General features: G+C 52.4%; 1 protein-coding gene across 14 annotated transcripts in view; it reads left to right on the forward strand.

Annotated features, from left to right (window-relative positions):
• Nucleotides 1-13,345: 13,345 nt before the first annotated feature.
• The window catches only part of SRCIN1 (SRC kinase signaling inhibitor 1), a 181,919-nt gene continuing 174,711 nt past the window's right edge, over nucleotides 13,346-20,553 (forward strand). For 11 of the 14 annotated variants that reach the window (XM_030541434.1, XM_030541440.1, XM_030541453.1 and 8 more), the window contains exons 1-2: nucleotides 14,077-14,153; nucleotides 18,050-18,247. In XM_030541434.1, the coding sequence (XP_030397294.1) occupies nucleotides 14,111-14,153; nucleotides 18,050-18,247 (241 nt within the window). In that variant the 5' untranslated portion in view covers nucleotides 14,077-14,110. Of the gene's footprint in view, nucleotides 13,482-14,076; nucleotides 14,154-18,049; nucleotides 18,248-20,553 lie in introns of those variants that run through there. The other 3 variants (XM_030541435.1, XM_030541446.1, XM_030541450.1) reach the window with 3 other exon arrangements.

The raw sequence follows: 20,553 nt of genomic DNA on the forward strand, positions 1-20,553 counted from the left end.
AACCTGGGTCCCTGGCTAATGACCAACCCCCAACTCCAAAGACATTTGCCCAGGGGATAGTGACTGCAGAGTCTTACCTTATCATCTAGTGGCAGCCTGCCATCCTCCTGGGTGTGTTGTGTGCCTCCTCCCTTGCCCAACTGGTCCCGTCAAGTGTAAGTTGGGGTTCTTGCTAGTGCCACGGTGGGGTCCTCTTCTCCAGGAGAACTTGGCTCCGTGTGTTCCGGTTACCTGAGTGCCTTGGGATCCACATGCCAGCACTGGGGCTGCCAGGTGGGGTCCAGCCTCTGGGATGCTGCCCTTTAGTGGGCTAATAACAGGATGCCAACCCCGCTCCCACCTGGAAGCGCAGCACAAGGCACATGCCAGGAATTCAGTTCACTCAGGGAGCTAGCAGAGATCCTTTTGGTGCCATGGGCACGGATGACGTGTCCAGCCAGCATCTTTAGCCAGGCAGAGAAAGCATGTGAAACACTGGGGGAGCTGGGAGAGTCCATGCCATCCTTCCAGGAAGACACAGATGGTGTGTGCCATCTGCCCTGACTTCACCGGCCAAGGAGAGCAGGTTCTCTTTCCTGCCCTCCACCTCTATTGCCGCCCCAGGATAGCAGGCAAGCAGCAACCTGGCACTTGACTGGGGGCATCCATCCCCTTCCCATCTCATCTCCATCCTCCAGCAGCTGGTTTCTATAGCAACCTGGTACCTGTCTTCCCCCACGGCCCTGCCTTGCACCTGATTCTAATTCACCACATTGTTCTCCTGAGGCCATGGGGCTATAAATAACTCTCCACATGCACTCCTAGCAGGCCGGGCAGAAGGGCAGGGTGGAGGGCCGGGGATGCACACACATCTGGGGAGGGGGCAGGGACTGACGCTGGGCTGTAGCAGGGCTCCTCCACATTCACACAACACACTCTCTCTTGCATACTTACGGGCCTGCACGTGCAAATGTGTGCACAGGCTGCACCTCCCGGGGAACTTTTACAGCCGGCTTTGTGCCTGGCTGCCACTAACTTTGGATGTGAACTGGGATGGCCCTGGACTATGGAAGTCCTAGGCAGAGGGTAGAGCAGGGCTGAACGGAGGAGCCCACCCCCTGGGACAGGGCTTTCTTTCCAGAGACACTACATCCTGCACTGACTCTGCATCCCCGTTCTCCGGTAGCAGAAAGGCCCTTGGCTGCTTTACAGATAGCCTGAAAGTCAGAGCCAGTGGGCCTGCAAGTCAGGAGCCCTGGGCTCCCCCCCGGCTCGGCTGGGTGACCTTGGGCAAGTCACGTCCCCGCTCTCTGTCTCAGTTTCCCCTCACACCCTTTCTGTCTGTTGTCTGTTTTGAGCAGGGGCTGTGTCACTCTTGGGATGGACTGACCCTTTCGTGGAGTTATCTCTGGGGGGGTTGGTCTGATTTCTTTACTCAGTGCTCCCACAACCATTACATCGCAAGCAAGGCGCTGACAAGCTGCACACGGTTCAATACAGTTGGTCAAGAGAGAAAGGCCCGGCCGCCCTAGGTGTTTACAGACTAACCACAAGACTCACAGAGAACTATTCTGGAAGGCAGAGAGAGTCATGGCAGATCACACAGACCCTGCACAGCGACTGCCAATGCCCCTCCAGGGCTGGCCCAGCTCGGGCTGGCCCATTAAGGGACTAATTGGGCTTAGTCCCCACCAGAGTCTAATTAGCTGCCATCCAGGTGCTAGGGCTGAGGCTGGGAGCACTGACAGCCGCAGACTGTTAGTTAAAGGCCAGGCAAGCAGCTCAGCTGGGAGTGAGACCTGCAGAGAGCAGATAGGTTCCTGGAGGAGGCAGTGGCTGGTTTATTTCTGTGATTTGGTGCTGAACTGGTTTGAGCTGGAGAAACAAGCTCACCCTGGCAGGAAGGAGACTGAATCCTGCTGCTGGCGGACGTGTTACTTAATTCACCGAGTGGTGAGCCAGCCCCAGCGTCTTACAGACTCTCTCTCGATTTGTACTCACAGGACCCTTGTCTCAGGATGTCTACACCGGGGGGCGGGGGGGGAAGGAGTATGTTTGTAACTAGGGTTAGCCCCCCCACTGGTCACTAACTGTGTTAAAATAGCAAGTGAGACATGGCAACTCAGTTGAGCAGCTTGACTAGAAGCCTATATGGGAGCCCAGGGTTGACCCTGAGCCGCTACCTGAGTTAAAAGCTGAGTTGCCATGTGTTAAGAACACACTGTGCATTGCAGTGGACGCACACCCACAGTTGTGGCCTTGAGGTGCTACTGTAACATACCTAGCAGCCTTGCTAAACTCTCCCCATGGCAACCCCCTTCGGCTGATGGAAGAGCTCGTTCCTTAGGGGACAGTTGCTCCATGTAGCTGTGAATCTCTCTATGTGGACACAACTGGCATGTAATGCTGAGGCCTGGTCTACACCAGGAAATTTGGTCCAATAAGATGGGAGTGGCCATACTGGGTCAGACCAAAGGTCCATCCAGCCCAGTTTCCTGTCTTCCAACAGTGGCCAATGCCAGGTGCCCCAGAGGGGATGAACAGAGCAGGGATTCATCAAGTGATCCATAACCTGTTGCCCATTCCTAGCTTCTGGCAAACAGGTATTCTCTCACCCACCTTGTCTCTCTAGGCTCATGGGAAATAGTCCTGCTTGTCTCTCCAACAGCAGAAGCTGGTATCACTCGATGCAATGGTGCAAGTCTGCCATGGATCCCTTTGTGGTGATGGCTGGAAGGATCAGTTGGCTGGACCCCCTCAGGGTGCCTGAAGCCCAGCAGCCATGAGGCCTGTGTCCGCTGGTGGTGCATGAGAGAGCGTCTAAACCAGCAGTGCAGTTTGCCAGGTCTTTACTTCCCACCTGCCTCCCACTCCCTCATCTCAGCGGCTGCAACATCTTTCCTCCCAGCCAGGATTGGAGCCCTGGCAGCTTTCACAGGGCAGTGTATGGATCGCCAGGAGAAGAAATCCGTCCCTGAAGGAAATGGATAAGAGTCTTGGCCCTGCTCCCCCTGCAAAGCTGCCTCTTCCCTGAACTCTGCTGAAGGTCGTAGCATCTTCCACTTCCTCCAAACGCTGCAGTCTTGAGCCTCTGCAGCGGGGAACCTTTCACCTCCGCTACAGGAGCAGTCACTCAAAGCTGCAACGTCCTGGATAAAGGGTCGCTGCCGAGTGCGGTGTGCATTTGAACTAAGTACCTGAGCTAGGCTGACCTGATGTCTGCATAGAGAGATGGAGAGAAAAGGCTGCCCTTGTTCTCTGCCTGCTTTATGTGTCATTCATCCTTTCCCATCAACCCCCCTCTCTCTTCAACAGTAACTCCCAGCTTCAGCCGTACATCTCAATGTGCTTCCAAAGGAGGTCAGGACCATTATCCTCATTTTACAGATGGGGAAAGTGGGCACTGAGAGTGACGGGGGGAAACTGAGGCACCAAGAGTGACAGAGACTTCAGAGCCAGGAACCCAGATCTCCTGAGTCAAAGGCCACTGCTCTATGCACTAGGCAATCCCCCCCTTTTCTTAGTCCAATCGTTTTTCTTTGCCTATCACATCATCTGGATTTGGGTGACCCCTTGCCCCCAGGGCTGCACTATGTATGGATGTGTTCCCCTGTCTCATCTCATTCTGGCTGCACTGGAAGAGAAGGTGCAGTGTGTCTCCTGTAGCTGTCTGTCTGTCTGTCTCCTGCCTACCTTCAGTTTCCCAGGCTCTGATCACTCAGTCTGCAGCTCGTTAGACTGGCGCCTCTGATTTGCACAGTTAATATTTAATGGCAGATCAACCCGACAGGTTTCTCTCTTCAGCAGTTTGTAATCTAATGATTGTTTTGTTTCTGAATATCGGCTGTTTGCTGATAATTTGGGGGAGGAAATGCAGTCTTCCACATGCACCTCAGTTCTGTTGCAGGGTCTTGGTATTTTTTTCAGCAATGTTTTTTCATATTCAGGAGGGTTGGGTTCTTCCTTTCCCCCCAGCACACGCACCTGACTGTTTGATTCTTGACTGCCCCAGGGAGGTTAGATACAAACAAACTCACTTCACACAGGCCGCCCCACAGCCTTTGGCTAGCTCTGCCTTCTAAGCTGGGTTGGGCCCCTTGATTTGTACCTGCTAGCTCCTTATTACCCTGTGAAGTCAATTAGTCTATCCTCCTCCCCCCCACAATCATTCTCCGGAAACTGTCACTCAAAGGTTTCTATGGTGGGGAAGGTTTCGGTGCTTGGGGTCTGCCCCGTGTCCCTGAATAAGAACACAAATGCAATCTGCTCAGTCCTCGAGGAAGTGTGGGGAACTGTGTGCAGACTCGCAGGCATTATGCATCTCTAGGCTCTCAGCGGTTGAACTGTTTCTTTGTTCTGCTTTTGTACAGCTCCTAGCGCACTGGGGACCTGGTCCATACCCGGGCTCCTTGGTGCTACTGCAACATAAATAATAAAAACTTGAAATCCGTGATGCAAAGGAGGGGTCTGCTCCGAGCTAATCTTTAAACTGAACTCAGACTCGAACCAGACCCAAGCCCACCCAACCCGACCTAAGTGGGTCGAGTCATTTTCCAAACCAATCCCAGACCTTCCCCTGGACAAGAGTCAGAGCCGCCACTGCCTCCTGGCCACGGGGTTGTATGTCCTGCATTTGACAGCCCCCGCTGCACTGCGTGTGTGCCATGCAGGAAGGGACGCTGGCCCTCCTTGGCACGCTCACTCTGCTGTGGCACCCAGCGCAGCGCCACCAGGTGGGTGGCAGGTGGCAGGAAAGGGTCACACAGCCCCCCCTGCAGCAACCCCCTTTCCAGGAGGACAGGAGGCGACCCCGGGACAGCTGGGTTGTTTTCTGACCCACCTTGAACCTGACACTTGTAGTCAGGTCCAGGTCGGGTAGGGTTGCAGGGCTCTAATGCAAAAGCAGTTGTGCTCCCAAGAGCTCCCTCTGGCAGGTGATGCTATTTTACCCATGAACCCCAGCCATGGACTTGAGTGCACTAGCTGCAAACAGAGGATCCCTACCCCAGAGAGCTTCCAAACGAAGTGATAAAGGAGGATTCAACCTGCCTGCCTCCCCTTTGGCAAACACTGCTGGAGTTACATTGGCTTTTCCTTTGTATAAGCAGGGTCTGTCACTGTCTCTGGGTATGACCCTGGAGCTCAAGCATAGGCTGCAATGGCAGATGTTCTTGCTAGATATAAGAATACTCGGGCAGCGTCCTTCCTTGCTTCGGTTATTAGAGGAAACAAACTTTCATTTTAAGCAGTGACTGCAGCCAGCATTTAATTAGCTGTGGCTGGCAAGCCAGATCCTGATATGATCGCATCCAAGAGGAAGGTGATTGGCATTTCTATCCTAATGGCATCGTATCAGGGAAACCTGTGCAGCAGGGAGATATGCAGGGAGTGCAGTTCAGGGTCGGCGGTGTCCTTATGCCAGCGCAGAGCCCTGCTGCAGGGTTTCTTCACTTGTCCTTTGGTTTGAGGAGCTGTATTTGTATGTGACTGATGCTCTAGGAAGTGACACAGCGAGTGCTGGACAGAGGCAGATAATGTACCTGCTTCCCACAGTGCACCTCCAGTTTTGACCCACAGCAACCCCTGTTGTGCCAGTCCTGGAGCAGTGTCAGTGCAATGCATGATTAGCCTGCAGCTCCCAGTCTCATCCAGGCCTCTGTGTCTGCCCAGGTAGGGACTGAACCTGGTATCTTCAGTGCCAAAAGCCCAGGCCTCCACCAATTGTGGGAAAGGAGCAACTCCCTTAGTTGGAAGCAGTGGTAGGCTCTTATCCTCTATATGGACCAGTCACTAGAGGGCGATATGACCCACTTGGCCAGCCTGTTAACAATGCACCTCAATCCTGACCCGCAGTACTTCCTGCTAGTCCATCTTCAGGCCTTCCTGGAGCATAGCCTGTGAATCACTCTGACTGTGTGGTGACTTTCGTAGATACAATAGCTATTGAGTCCTCTCTAATTGGACCATCCAATCCTGCACTTCTCTTAAGCCTGCTTGCTCCCCCCCACCCCCAGCCTTGCAACCTAACCTTCTGCCTTCCACACTCCCCCCTTTCGGTGCAAGCTTTTCACCACGCACTTTCCAAATCCCAGGCATGATCCACTGGTCCCATCTATTTTGCGCTGCTCTGGGTCACCCCAGCATTTTATCTCCTGGCACTGGGGGCCCTGCAATGCTCCTTCTGGCTCTGGGGGTTGGCGTGCTCTGCTTTAGTTTCCCCTTGACAGAGCATGGGATCCGGACTCAGCAGATGTAGGTTCTATTCCCAGCTCTACCGGTGGCCCTGTAAAATAAGGATAACGAGCCAGCCCTCCACTTGTAAAATGCTTGGCGATCTCCGGATGACCAGCATTTGATCAGAGCGAGGGGCTGTTCTCATTAGTGACATTCGCTGCACTAAACGCTGTGTTCACAACCTCTGCTCTGACCAGCCCAGCTTCTATGGCCTGGGGTCTGTGAACCCTTATCAGCTAATTCCCACCAGCTGCAGCAGCTCCAGCCCCCTAACGTGGAGCTGCAGATGTTCAGAAATCCGGCTAATGGGCTGGAGTGCAACCTGCTTCTTCTTTCAAGGTGTAATTTTCTAGCCATTTCCTGAGAGGCTGCAGCAGCTCGAGAAAAAACAGTGGGAGAGATTGCTGCTCAACCAGCCCCCTCCGTGCTCACAGGGGCCTTGTAAATTCCCCCACGAAAGGATTCATTTATGTCCAACTGGCCTCCCCCACCCATCTGTTCTCTTAAAATCTCAGCAGCGTGCCTCTCCCATCCCAGGGGAGCGAGGCCAGTGCAAGGAAGCCGGAACGTTTTGTTCATGGTGAGGGACAGGCTGCAGGGGAAGTACCAGGAGCATAGAAGGGAGCTGCCTCTTAGCAGAGAAGTGAAAGGGGATCATTTAACCCCACTACAAGATCTCCATGTTGTTTCCCTGGTGGGAAGGCAGGGCTGCCTAATGGTTAACGAGGAATCAAGGGCTCCTGGGTTCTATTCCTGCTTCACTGTTGACTCGTCATGTGACCTTGGGCAAAGTTGCTGCACATCCCTGTGCCTCAGTTTCCCCATATGCAAAAGGTGGATAATACCAGTCTCCTATGGAGGCAGAGGGCCTTGATTCTGGCTTGTGAAAGTGCTTTGGGAGTTTGAAGTGTTGTTAGAGGCAAGGGCCAGCCCTTTATTTCCAAACAGTCCCACAACCCGGCGGTCACTGGAAATCTGAACTCTAATCCAACCTCTCCAGGGGACCCAGGCATGCCTCTTTGATCCAGGGAAGATGAGGGAGCTGTGCCCCGCTGGTGTAAGATGCCTGTGAAGGTGGCATATTCTGCATCCTCTCTGACCCAGGGTTCCAGTTCCTTCAGCTGTGGAAATAGCCTTGGTACCCCCCCCCCCCTTTGAGAACTTTCCAGCTCCAAAATATTTCCCAATGGAGCCGCTATTTGGTACATGTGATTCTCCCCACTCCCCTGCTCCCCAGCCGGCCAAACTCCTCCATAGGAACTAGAGGGCATGCTGGATGTCACGATGAGCAGCTGAGCAGGTACACACCCCTGCAGCCTGAGCCAAAGATGTGTCTGAAGGGTGTGTTAGTACCTGGAAAAACACAGGGACTGATGCTTACTGCTAGTGCCTGATGTGACTTCCTCCGCCTACCCAAAACGTGCCCTTACTTCAGCACATAGGGATAAGGCAGGGAAGTCTTGAATGTCTTTATTTGTGTGGCTTAGTGCCCAGGTGCCCCCATCATGGACCACAGCTCCAGCATGCTAGGGGCTGTACAAACACAGAACAAAAGAGACAGTCCCAGACAGCTTGCAATATAAGTAACTGTTATGGTAGCACCTAGAGGCCCCATCGTGCTGAGCACTGCATGGATCCCTTGTGAGAGACAGGCCCTGCCCCAAAGAGTTTACAGTCTAAGTAGACAAGAGAGAGGAAAGGTGGAGAACCATTATCCCAGTGGTAGTGGGGGGAACACCGGCACAGAGCGGTTAAGTGGTTTGCCCAAGGGAGACCTGGCAGAACTGTGATCTTCCAAGCCCCAGCCTAGTGTCTTAACTACAAACGCACCCATCGCCCCAAACTGGCTCACAGGATGGAGAGAGCTTGCCACCCCTGGGAAAAGAGCTCAGCACTAGTGCAGCCCTAACTGGCAGTAGCACTCTTCACAATTGCTGTCTGGAGTTCCTCTCTCCAGTTCCATCCTAGCCCCCGTCAATCCGGTTTCTGCCCCTTGCGCTTCACTGAAGCTGCCCTTGCCAAGGCCTCCAGGAACCTCCTCCCACCTAAGGGTACGTCTGTACTACCCGCCGGATCGTGGGTAGTGTTCGATGTATCGGGGATCGATTTATCGCGTCTCGTCTGGAGGAAAGGGGGAGGAGTGAGGACACGTCGGGACGCGATAAATCGATCTGCTAATCGACTCCCGCACTCCACCTCGGCAGGAGGAGTAAGTGGAGTCGAGGGGGCACCTATTCGCGTAGCTGAAGTTGTGTATCTTAGTTCGAACCCCCCCCGCTAGTATAGCCCAGGCCAGTCTCAGAACCAGTCAGCCACCTCTGACACCATCACATCAGCCAGGCTCTTCTTGAAATGTTTGTGATTCTGTCCTCTCTCGGTTCTCCTAGCTCTCTAATCGCTCCCTCAGCGTGTCCTTCGGAGGATGCTCCTCATCCACCTGCCAGCTTTCTGCGGGGGTTCTGCAGGACTCCGTCCTTCATCTCTTTCCTTCTTTTCCCCTTCTGCACCATTTCTCTGGGTAATCTCATTGGCAAACATACATTCAACTACCATCTCTACACTGACGACTCACAAATCTATTTTTCTGCCTCCTTCTGCCCAAACTAAAATCTCAGACTGTCTCTCTGGTATCTCCTTGCGGGTGTCTAGCCATCACTTAAGCTCAATGTGGCTAACACAGAACTAACCTTCCCCCGCCCCATGCCCCCACCCAGCTACCTCCTTTCTGGATCACTGTGGACAGTACAACCATTCTGCCTGTAAACTGGACATCATCTTTGACTCAGACTCACAAGTGTGGACTCCGTGGGTGCTCCGGGGCTGGAGCACCCATGGGGAAAAAATGATGGCTGCTGAGCACCCACGGGTAGCCCCCCTATCTGCTCCCTCCTTCCCCCCACCAGTGAGCCCCGCAGATCAGCGCCTTCCCCTCACTCCCCACACCTCCTGCCCACCGCAATCAGCTGTTTTGCAGTGCCCAGGAGGCTGGGAGGAAAGGGGAAGGAGTGAGGACATGGCGCGCTTGGGGCAGGAAGAGGTGGGATAGGGCTGGGGCAGAGCCGGGGGAGGGGTCGAGCACCCCCTGGCATATCGGAAAGTTGGCGCCTGTGCTCAGACTTCTCTCTCAGTTCTCCCATCCAGGCATGTCTAAACTATTGCTGATTCTTTCTGCATAACATCTGTAAGATATGGCCCTTCCCTACCCGTGCACACAGCTAAAGCTCCTGTCTAGCCACTCACCATCTTGCATTTCAATTAGTGCAACATCCCATTCTCTGGCCTTGGCAAAGACAACCTTGCCGTGCTCATTTCTGCAGAGCTTTCTCCTAGCCCCTTGCTTTGACCATGTCGTCCCCCTTCTTTGCACCCCTCCACTGGCTCCCCCGTCTCTAGCTCATCAAATATAAACTGCTTGTCTTTGCCGCCAAGGCCCTTCATGGCCTCTTCCCACCCGACCAACCATCTCTCATTCACCATGGAGCTGTTGGCTCTGCCTCCGTCTGGCCCCTGCTGCAGCTGCTGGCCTCCACTTGGTAAACCATCCTACAAGCCCCTTTATGCTTTCTCTCCACCTGCCCCTCACACCTGGGAGGTGCTTCCCATAGTCATCTGCAAAGCCGCCTCGTTCTCCTCCTCCAAATCCCTTCCCAAAACTCCCTTTTGCCATGATGCTGATAAAAACCGCCTAGGCCACTGGTGAGCTGACACCGTGGCCTATCCGTCTGTAGCCATCAGTCTCTTGCCTGATACTTCGATTGGAAGCTCCGAGGGGCAGGGACCCTCTCTTCATCCTTTGTTTGTGCAGCGCCTGGTGCAATGCAGTGCAGGTTCTGGACTGGGGCTACGGGAATATGAATAATTAATAATAAAGAAAGAGATTATTTTAGCACGCAGCTGCGCCACTCGGGCTGGGGAAGAGTAAAGATCGTTTGAGTCTGTCACAGCACGTCGCAGGGGCATCAGCATTAGTGATTGGACTAGTCAAGCCCCAAACAGCATCCCCTGGCTGCCCCCTTACTAACGCTCTGTTCCTTCCTCTATCCCATTCATATAATCTCATGTTGCCCATAATGGGCTAATCTGTTGCCGTCGTTGCTGGCCCTTGCTAACAATACCTGGCAGTTAAACAGCCCTGCCACAGCCCAAGTTGGCTGGCACAGGCCAGCCATGGGTTTTTCATTGCGATGTGGACGCACCCTTAAGGTATCTGACTAGGCTTCAATTAATCCTGGCTGGACAAAAAGGAGCTGCTCCCGGTGCTTTCCATCTCTTTATTTCTGGAAGAGGGAGCAGCTGGCATTGGGGGAGCTCTGAGTTTGGAAGGGGATGCTTTAGAGGGAGGGCGAGTTTTAATAGAGCTGAGGTTATGGGTAGTGGTAAAATATAGGGCAGATCAGCAGACTTAGCAGTGCCCTGTGCATTCCTAAGATATACCCTGCTCCCCAATGGCCAGCCCTGGCTGGGCGGTTGGGGAAGGATTTACTGCCAGACGGAGGGAGATTTCACTCATCTCTGCAATCAGCAAAGCCGCTCGTTCTAACAAGAAAATCCTCTTAAAACTGCAGGAAGAAAGACAACCTTGTTAAGCAGCTGGGTTTCTTTGCTGCACATCAGATGGCCGCTGGGACAGCTCAGCTGGAAAGGGGGAGCCTGGGAACAAGGTGGAGTCAGAACTGAAATGCTCTGATTCTGCTAATGGCATGGAGGGAACTGGATCCCTCCGGAGCAGGAGAGAAGAAGGCCCCATTCAGGGAGCGGGCGGGGTGAGAGAGAGCCGGCAGGGAGTAGAGGAGGGCTGGAGACAGAGAAAGCCATCAAGGGCTTCAGGAATTGTGCCTTGACTCTCAATGCCTTGGTGCTGACTGGCAGTGCCAGTCTGATCCCTGGCAGGAGGACGCTGGTGTCAGCTGGTGTCACGGACTCACAGATCGTGCCCACTCTTGGCCCTGTGCGGTCTGTATGGAGGAGTGACCCCTTTAGTGAGACAGCCCTTCTCGGGGGTCCACTCTCTCTCGGGGTCAGGCCCCTCCACCTCCTGGAGCCGCACCTCTCTGAGCCTTAGCAGGTCTGTCTCTGCCGTGGTCCCCCTCCGGGAGTCCACGCACTCTGGACCCCCTGGGCCTCTTCACCCCCGAAGGGGCTGATGCAACCCTATTCTCTAGACCAGAGTGACTCTCAGCCAGCATAAAACAGGAGGGTTTATTGAGAGTTGAACACAGCACAGGAAACTCTCAGGGCCTCAGGCCTGGCCTCTCACAATAACAGCACATCCCAGTCTCCCTGCATCCAGGTGGGGCCAGCCCCGAGCCCCCCTGCTTCCCAGCTGGGCCTCTGATATCCCCGGCCTCAAGCCCTGCCTCTGTCCATTGTCTTCTCTCCAGGTAAACAGGGTCGTAAACAGGAAGGCCTGAGTCCCCTCTCCTTGCAGCTCTCCTCTAGTCAGGTCACGGGGTCCTCTCTCTGCAGCCCATTGTCCTCCCACTGGCCAGAACCGGTTGTGTCTCCTGGGCTGGGGTCCAGAGTCCCTCTCCAGTCCTCTGTAACAACAAACTCCCTCTCCCCTCACCTCGTTAAACCAGTAACACCCAGGTACATTGAGTCCCACCCCCTGTGCATGCAAACCCTGGAAAAGACAGAAAACCCCAAGAAACCCCCCCCACTTTGTCACAGCTGGCCATGAAGGGAACTCAGCTGCTGGGGTATGGCACGTAGGCTGGTGTCCTATAGCAGGGAGGGAGCTTTTATCGTGGAGCAGGGACTAAGCTGAGTCCAGCCAGGGAATGTGGCGGGGAGGAAGGAGGTGGAATCTTTTTGAATGTATTGGGAAGGGGGCGGGAACTCGCTGGGCAGATCCTACCCCATTAGGGTGGCTTGTATTTGTCAGATTCAAGCTGCCTCTGTCTTGCCCGTGCCAGGAGAGTGCAGACCAAGGCTGGCAGCTGGCTTCCTGTTGCACCTGCTCAGCATCCGCTGTGCCGCTGAAGGAAGCCAAGCAGAGGCCAGGAGGCCTGAGCCTGCCCTGCTGACTTCAGTGGGAGTTTGGCTCTCGCGGGGCTGAGCAAAGGATCACCAGGAGCCTGCATTCAACAGAGAGGGCTGTGGGTGGAGTATGTGACTAGGGAGGACCTGAAGAGGCCTGGAGACCAGCTCCCAGGGAAAGCAGGTGAGGAATTCTTTGCTGCTCTGTAACACGGTGGCTTGCCCTGTGGCTGGGCTGGAGAACTGAGGCCTAAGCCAACCAGAGTACAGAATGAGCCCCACCTGGGGGCTATCAGGCACCCTCCCTAAGGAGCAGAAAGTGTCTCTAGGGAAGAGGGAGAGGCCAGGCTGAAGTGGTGATAAAGCCCACGGGGAAGAGTTAGGGGGCTTAGAGTAGGAAGGAAAGCTTGGCCTGCTAGCTGGGGAAAGACTTTGACTAAGCAGGGAAGGGACTGGGAGAGCCAGGGGGGAACTTAAGAAGGCTTGAGGTAGGTGGTGACCTGTGGAAAACCACAGCACTGGTGAAGGACAGGTTGAGCTGTGCAGTATAGAGCTCTGGGCCAGAACCCAGGCTAGAGAGTGGGGCTGGGTTCTCCTACCAGCCCCAGGGAGGGGGATGTGCAAGCCCATGGCAAGGGTTATTGAGCTTGGAAAGGGGACTCTCAAGACAGGCTGGGGAAGAGCCCCGAGAGGGTGGAACTCAGTTGGGCTCACTGTGACCTGGGAGGGGAGGACGTGGGATGGTGGCTGAGTGGCTGGAGGAACAACAACTGTCACTAGCTGAGTTGGAGCTGCAATGCCACGAGTGGGCCCCTAGCGGTGAGCGAGCTCCTTTGAGGAGGGCAGCGTGCTGCAAGAGGCTATAAAGGAACTCACCCTATCCCAAAGGATTTACAGTGTATCTAGTACAAGGTGGGGAGGGTTGATCTCTGCTGGGGAAATGCTCCCATAATAGTTTATTTGCATTACCATGGCACCTAGCGGAGGACCCCATGGTGCCAGGCGCTGCACAAAGAAAACAAAAAGATGCATGTATAGCACATCCAAGGATTTCAAAGCACTTTGCAGACTAACTGAGCCTCTCAACCTTTTCCTTAAGATCTAGGGTATTCTTCTATGGATGGGAAAGCTGAAGCATAGAGGTGCAGCGATTAATTCAAGGCCATACACTGATTCATTGACAGATGGGAAGAGAACCCAGGAGTCCTGGCTCCCAGCTTCCTTGCTCTAACTCGTAGCCCATGCTGCATGGCCTAAGGGCAGAGAAATGTACCGGCATGACTATACAGGTATAATTATATCAGTTACTTCTCTTTTCGTTTAGCGTATGCTACTTCCAGAGTGACATAAACTAAACCAGAAGAAGTCCCTCATGTTCTGAAATAAGTGTCCACATGGGGCATGATAGCAGTATAACTAGAGTGGTGTGAGTAATGCTGGTTAATTTCCCTGTCTAGAGAAGCCTTTAGTATGATTGCTATTTGATAGAGGGCCTGACAAAACCTTTGGCTCGAAAAGTCCAGACCTTTGGGTGTATTTGGAAATCTGGGCTGGGATGTGAATTTTCTTGATAATGAGCTGGGGATCCGAAGTCCCCTAAACATGGGGCTTTTCTGTATTAAGGTCGGCATTTTTGCCATGTCAGCCCTTCTCTTGCTGCATGTTAATACAGGAGAGAAATGATATGAACGTGCCAAGTGGAGGCTGCAGGCTTGGACTCTTTGAGATGCAAAACCAGTCCTGCCCCTTCTCTGAGCCAGTCCTGGTTCCTAATGCCCTATGTCCCTCCCCCAGCCCCAACCCAATACCGAGCTTTCTAGCAGCTCTCAGGTTTCTTGTCCTGCCATGACCCACTTGTGCTGCCTGGTTCCTGGATACCTTTGCTCACTCCTTGCGCCAGGGTAAAATCTCAGTCGGGATGGAAGTCTGCGTGCTAATCTGGAGTTTGATGCACAGCAAAGGTCAGTGATTTTTTTTTTTTTGAAGAGGACAGAGCTGTAATAGTCTTGATTGTGGTACTTGTGTTGTCTCCTTCTGCTGCCTCCCTCCCCTCCCTGAGTTAAGGATCTGGGTTTGCAGTACTTCCCCCAGCTCTGATTGCTGAGGGAGCTCTCTCTCGTTCTCTCTCCTCCATACAATTCAATTCATTTTGCCTACAGGCCTAACAGAGAGCTGGGGTAGGGGCCGGGTAATGTTCTTTCAGAGCTTGCTGTGTACACGTGAGCCACTCCAGTTCTGCTGCTCCCAGTGGAAATCAGACATGTGGACAGGCTTGGAGGTGGACTGTCACTTCCCTGAGCATTCCAGATGGGAAGGGACAGCAAGAAGGCAGTCGGTCCCTTTGTGAGACTATACAATCTATGTGAATATGATACCCCTGGCTATCAACATCTGCCAATACATGTATTATTTAACTGGTATTAAGCCTTCCCCAGTTACTGAGGAAAATACGCTGCCATGTCCTCCCATGCCCAACCCTATATGGAGCTGGCGGCATAATCTATCCAGGGTTTGCAAGGTTTTCCATTTGATAGTCTCTACATCCAGCTCAGTTTCCATAGCAGGGATGTCCATTTAACTCCCCTCCCCCAGCGCTTCATGCAGGAGGATGGGCTTTCTTGAGGTTAAAGCAGATGGTTCGGAGTCCTGGGTGCTGTTCCTGTCTTTGCCACTGAGCCTATGTGATCTTGTCCTCCCATCCGCTGCTCTGTGCTCCGGTTTCCCTATGGAGCATGGGGGATAATCAGAACATGACCCTCAGGAGTTGAGGCTAAACTAGGTGAAACCTGCTGAGATCCTGTCTGATAGGAGGGGCTATTGAAAAGCCAGATCCTGCCACCTTTCGTCAGGGAGACGGTTCCACTCAGCCTGAGCAAGTGGGGAAGGATCTGGCCCTGTGGGATTAGAACTTCAGTCAGCGCTTTGACTCCACAGGTGCAAACGCCCTGGATGTTGGCAATGAAAGTACCTCCCTTAGCTCAGCGGCAAAGAGTTTTGTGGCACCTTATAGACTAACAGACGTACTGAAGCGTGAGCTTTCGTGGGTGAATCCCCACTTTGTCGGATGCATCACCCACGAAAGCTCATGCTCCAATACGTTTGTTAGTCTACAAGGTGCGATCCGGACTCTTTGCCACTTTTACGAATCCAGACTAACACGGCTACCCCCCTGATACTCGACTTCCTTAGATTAGTGGCTCTCAACCTTTCCAGACTACTGTACCCCTGGCAGGAGTCTGATTTGTCTTGCGTACCCCAAGTTTCACCTCACTTAAAAACTACAGGCTCACAAACTCAGACATACAAATACAGATGTGTCACAGTCACACCAGTGCTGAAAAATCGCTGACTTTCTCATTTTTACCGTATAATTATAAAATAAACCAATTGGACTATAAATATTGTACTTACATTTAGTGTAGGGTATACAGAGCAAGATAAACAGGTCATTGTCTGTGTGAAATTTTAGTTTGTACTGACTTCTCTGGAGCTTTTTATGTAGCCTGCTGTAAAACTAGATAAACATCTAGATGCATTGATGTACCCCCTGGAAAACCTCTGTGTATCCCTAGGGGTATGCATATCTCTGGTTGAGAACCATGGCCTTAGGCTGCAAATTCTTCCTCCTTAGAGGATACGGGAGGGAAAGCTGATAAACTTCCTGAAGTAAAGAACCCAGTGGATTTCAGGAGTGTGTGTGTGCTGAGTGGACAAATGTGCAAATCTCCTTGGGGATTGTTAGGGGATGTATCTGAGGCTGGATGTATGTGTGAATGTTGCAGGGGGGAATTGGGTGCATTATGTAACTGGAAGTGTGTATGTGTGTACAGGGAGATTTGGAGGGATGGGGCTGTGCTCGTGGGTAAGCGCGTGTGCACAGGGGGACAGATGTGTGTGGGATGTGTGTGTGTATGTGAAACCATATATAAAAACATGAGCAAAGCAGACTCGGGTGCTTCAGAAGCTCTGAGATCTTGCAGCAAGAAAGTTTGAGAAGAGGTGACTGCGAAGCCAAAATGTGTGTGGGGAAGGGGTGGGATTGAGGGGTTCTGTCTTGTGGAGAAAGACTAGTGGTCAAGGGAGGCCCTTTCACTTGTGACGTATTCCTGCTTGCAGAGGCAAGGGGCAATACATGTAAATAATGTGTATTTCAGTAGTGCCTTCCGGCCCCAGTGGGGGATCAGGGCCACACTGTCCTAGGTACTGTGCACGTAACAAAGAGAGTCCTCCTCCCCCAGAGAGCTTATCACATCTGGGCAAGGGCATCAGGACACCTAGTTCTGTTCCCTCGGCTGCCACGGACCTGCTGGGTGACCTTGGATGTCTCCCTTCTTCTCTGAACCTATTTCTCCTTCTGCTGTCTGTCTGGTCTCATTAGGTTCTCGGCTCTCCTGGGCACGGGGTCTCCCTGTGTGCACATGTAAGGCCTAGCATACAGATCTGGGCTGCCAGATCTACTGTGATACAAATCGTAAGGGAGGGTACTACTATAGGCGAGAATGTAAGCACCTGACTCACTCTGCCACCGCGTCCCCTTGCTGCTAGCTAATACTCGTGTGACTTCTCACACATATTTATGCCTTTTAAAATATCTATTTTTTACCTTCAGAAGGTGGCAGCATTTCAGCAAAGGGCACAGACAGGTGGGAAGAGTCAGTGCATCCGACGGCTGGCCTGGCGTGTCTGAGAAGAGCTGATGGGTCTCTAGCCAGATGTTCCTGGGCAACAGCCCATTGCATGGTGCCACCCTCGCACGTGGTGTTCATCAGCCTCCCGGGTTAGCAGTCTGAGTCGGGAGAGGTTCTGGACTGAATGCACCCGAGCCTGAGCTCTCTTCTTGGCTGTGGAGGAAGCGGCTCTGGGGTAGGGTGGAGGGTGCTGGTGGGGAGGTTTTCACAGCTGGCTCTGTATTAGCTAGAGCAGACAGGCCTCCCAGGTGTGTGCTGCAGCAGCTGAGACTGCCCTGTTTTACCTGCAGGGGACACTAAGCCTGTGGTATGCTCTATGACCACCCCACCACCCTCCTCAGCTTACCCTCTCCCTAGATACTCCCACCCGCCCAGCTATCAGCAGGTTGATACCAACCTGCCCTTCCCACGTTGCCAATGGCAGGAGGGTCCTGTCTGGGTGGGTGGGGGGCCTCTGGTGTGAAATTGTTCTAGATTGTGAGCTAGCTGGGGCAGGGCCTGTGAGTGCCTAGTGCAATGGAGGCAGGGATGCTCAAGTGCTGCCACAGTAGAAATAATTAGTAACTCATCTATAGATCTCTTGTTGCTCTCAGTTGTGCTCTGCCCCAGAGGTGGCTGCATTTCAGTGAGATTAATCTCTTTTGCGGGGTTTGTTGTGAGGCTTAATTAATCAGTGACTGAAAAGTACTTTGAGACCCTTAGATTAAAGGCACCATAAAAAGAGCTAAGTTTTACAATGAACTGGCTGGTACATGTCTCACCGCCACTCTCTGATGTCATTGGAATTGCTCAGCTGTGTACCACATGCCCTATATAGCTGAGTGTGAGTCTCCTTTAACTTACGTGTCTGGGGCTTGTGCTCTTCGAGCAGGAGGATCTGGAGTCTGTCCCTGTGGTGACCATGAAATTCTGTATTTAAGAAGGTTGGTGGCTATAAAAGTGACAGCGATCCCTCTCTGGCCCTGGCAAGCTAGTGCCCCAGACAGCCATGCCGTGAAAGCTGAGCCCTCACCCTCTCTCATTTTATTGATCCCTTGTTTCCTCTATGGTTTGACTTGTCCTAAAATGTACTGTTGCAGCACCCTGCTCCCTCCTTTGCCTTCTCACACATGAGCCGCCCACCCCGCTCCCCAGTCGGGCAGTTCCTCTTTCATTTGCGCTCTCTCTAGGTTTCCCAGGGATGTTACCTGATACGTGTAGCGGCTCCACCCTGTACAGAACAGCGAACACCGTCCGCACCCAGCTTACCCTGGCTCCTGAAATTACAGGTGCTAGATGCCAAGACCACAGCTGCTCCTTCGGCCCTGCCTCTTGCCACCGATCCCGGGAGCAGCCCAGAACTGGGTCAGTCCTCAACCTCGCAGCTGGTGAGTAAATCGCTGGCTTATTAGGGTCTGGTTCAGAACAAAAGCGGGTGGGAAGAGGAGGCGTTCAGACGAATGCAGGCAGCCAGGAATGGCTGGGGGTCCCTATGTTGGCTGGAAGGTGAAGTTGATGGTACTTGGTGGGTTGTGAAGGATGGAAAGGTGAAACTGTGTCAGCTGGAAAGTGAAGCCGGGGGTGCCTGTGTTATGGGCAGGCTGTGGGTGGGAGAAGCATGATGATAGGTGGCTGGGGGGACTCCCTAAGAAAAATGGAAAAAGTGTTGAGTCTATTTTTCTCCTCTGTTTGTTTGAAGGGAAGCTGGTCCTAGTTCTCCCCAGTAGGAGTGATGGTGGCCCACTTTTTGGTCCCACAGTTTGATTTAAAATGAAAAAGCTGCCTGGGTGGGCGTGGGGGGAGGCTCTTGTGGAGAAGGGGGAAGTCCACTTATCTGCCTGCACTGGGAAAGACAGCACAGCTGAGGGAAGCTCTTAAGAGCTGCTCGTGGGCCATTCAGCTCTCTCCTTCCATCCATTTTTCAATCCTCTCCTCCCTCAGTTCATCTCTCCTTCCTCTCCTCTCCTGTGAGACAGGCTTCCAAACCAGCTCTATAAAGGGTCCTTTCTTGGTACTTCCCTTTCTGCTGACAGCAGAGGCTTTTCCATCCTCTGGAATGCTGCCACACCATAGAATTTTATCACAGTATTTGCTTTCTTAAAGCCCCAGCTCCAGGAGTCATGTGCTATGTGAGAATCTCATCTTGATATATTTTTTTTAAAGAAAGTTTCTAGCCATCATAGCAGCAGAAAAAGCTTGGCAAAGTGACACCTGAAGGTTCAAAAATGAGGCAAATTATTAATTGTCTTTAAAAACCATGAGGTTTTTTTCTTTAATCTTGCAACTGGGGCCTGACTCCTAAGTTTTGAGCATTTAGGGGTGGCAATACTGCACCTCAGCCATCTGGCTTGGAAAATGGGAATTCCCCTTGTAATTCCTAGCTGTGTCTGCCAGAAAAAGCCTGGCACCATGGTATCGCGTCGCTTGTGTTGTTGCTGGTCCGTTCCGTACCAATCGGTGCATCAAGTCAGTCCAGTGTTTTCATCAGCAGTCACTTCACTCCAACATGTTTTTAATGGCTTTTTGAAAAGAGAAGATGGCCTCGTGGTACCCTGTGCATAAAGTTATTGGAAGGAGACCAGCGTAGGTCCATAATCTCTCTGCTGATGAGGATAAAGTGCTTGTTTAATACACTTTAGCTTTCAAATATTTCTCCTTAATGCGTGTTTGAAACGACTTGAGCTCAGAAAGGGATATGGAACTTGGCCGTTTCTCTTGGATTTGCTACGATTAAAACACCAGCCTTTTTGTCCTTTTTGATGCTGAAGAGTCTTGGAACTTTCAGCTGGCCGTCCTCCTCTCCACCGTAGAGGGTGGCCCCGTCACATCTCAAGGGCTCAGGGACGAGGGTTTTTTTGGTGGAAGCCACCAGTAACTGTGCTGGGTTCTCGTATGCAGACTCTAAGAGAAGCCATATTCACCACCTCCAAGAACCCTGGATGGTGCCGGCTGTCATGAGGCAGTGTGAACAGAGCAAGAAAAGGTTGTTACAAGGAGGAAGGAGAAGAATTGTTCTTCTTAACCTCTGAGAACAGGACAAGAAGCAATGGGCTTAAATAGCAGCAAGGGAGGTTTAGGTTGGACATTAGGAAAAACTTTCTAACTGTCAGGGTGGTTAAGCACTGGAATAAATTGCCTGGGGAGGTTGTGGAATCTCCATCATTGGGGATTTTTAAGAGCAGGTTAGACAAACACCTGTCAGGGATGGTCTAGATAATACTTAGTCCTGCCTGGAGTGCAGGGGACTGGACTGGATAACCTCTCGAGGTCCCTTCCAGTTCTATGATTCAATGGACTATGACTCAGAAGACCTGGATTCTATTCCTGTCCCTGCCACTGCCTCTTGTGTGACTGTGGGCAAGTCACTTCCCCTCTCTGTCCCTCAGTCTTCCCATCTGTAAAATGGAGATAATGGTACTGACGTCCTTTTGTGAAGTACATTACAATCTACTGATAGAAAAAATGCTATAGAAGAGCTAAGGGTGGTGGTGGTGGTTGTTGTCCAGGCACAGGGGTATTACAGAAGATTCGGTGAATAATATTATTTAGTTTCTTGGTGACATAGGGTGACTGTAACAGTTCTGAGTGTTACTGTATGAGCATTTCGTCTTAAGGTACCTGCATTACCTTCCCATGCAACCCTGATTAATATCTCTGATGACATGAGTGTAGCAGAGTCAGTTTATTCATCGAG

The sequence above is a fragment of the Gopherus evgoodei genome, chromosome 23 (assembly GCF_007399415.2).
Source record: "Gopherus evgoodei ecotype Sinaloan lineage chromosome 23, rGopEvg1_v1.p, whole genome shotgun sequence".
NCBI classification, from domain to species: Eukaryota; Metazoa; Chordata; order Testudines; family Testudinidae; genus Gopherus; species Gopherus evgoodei.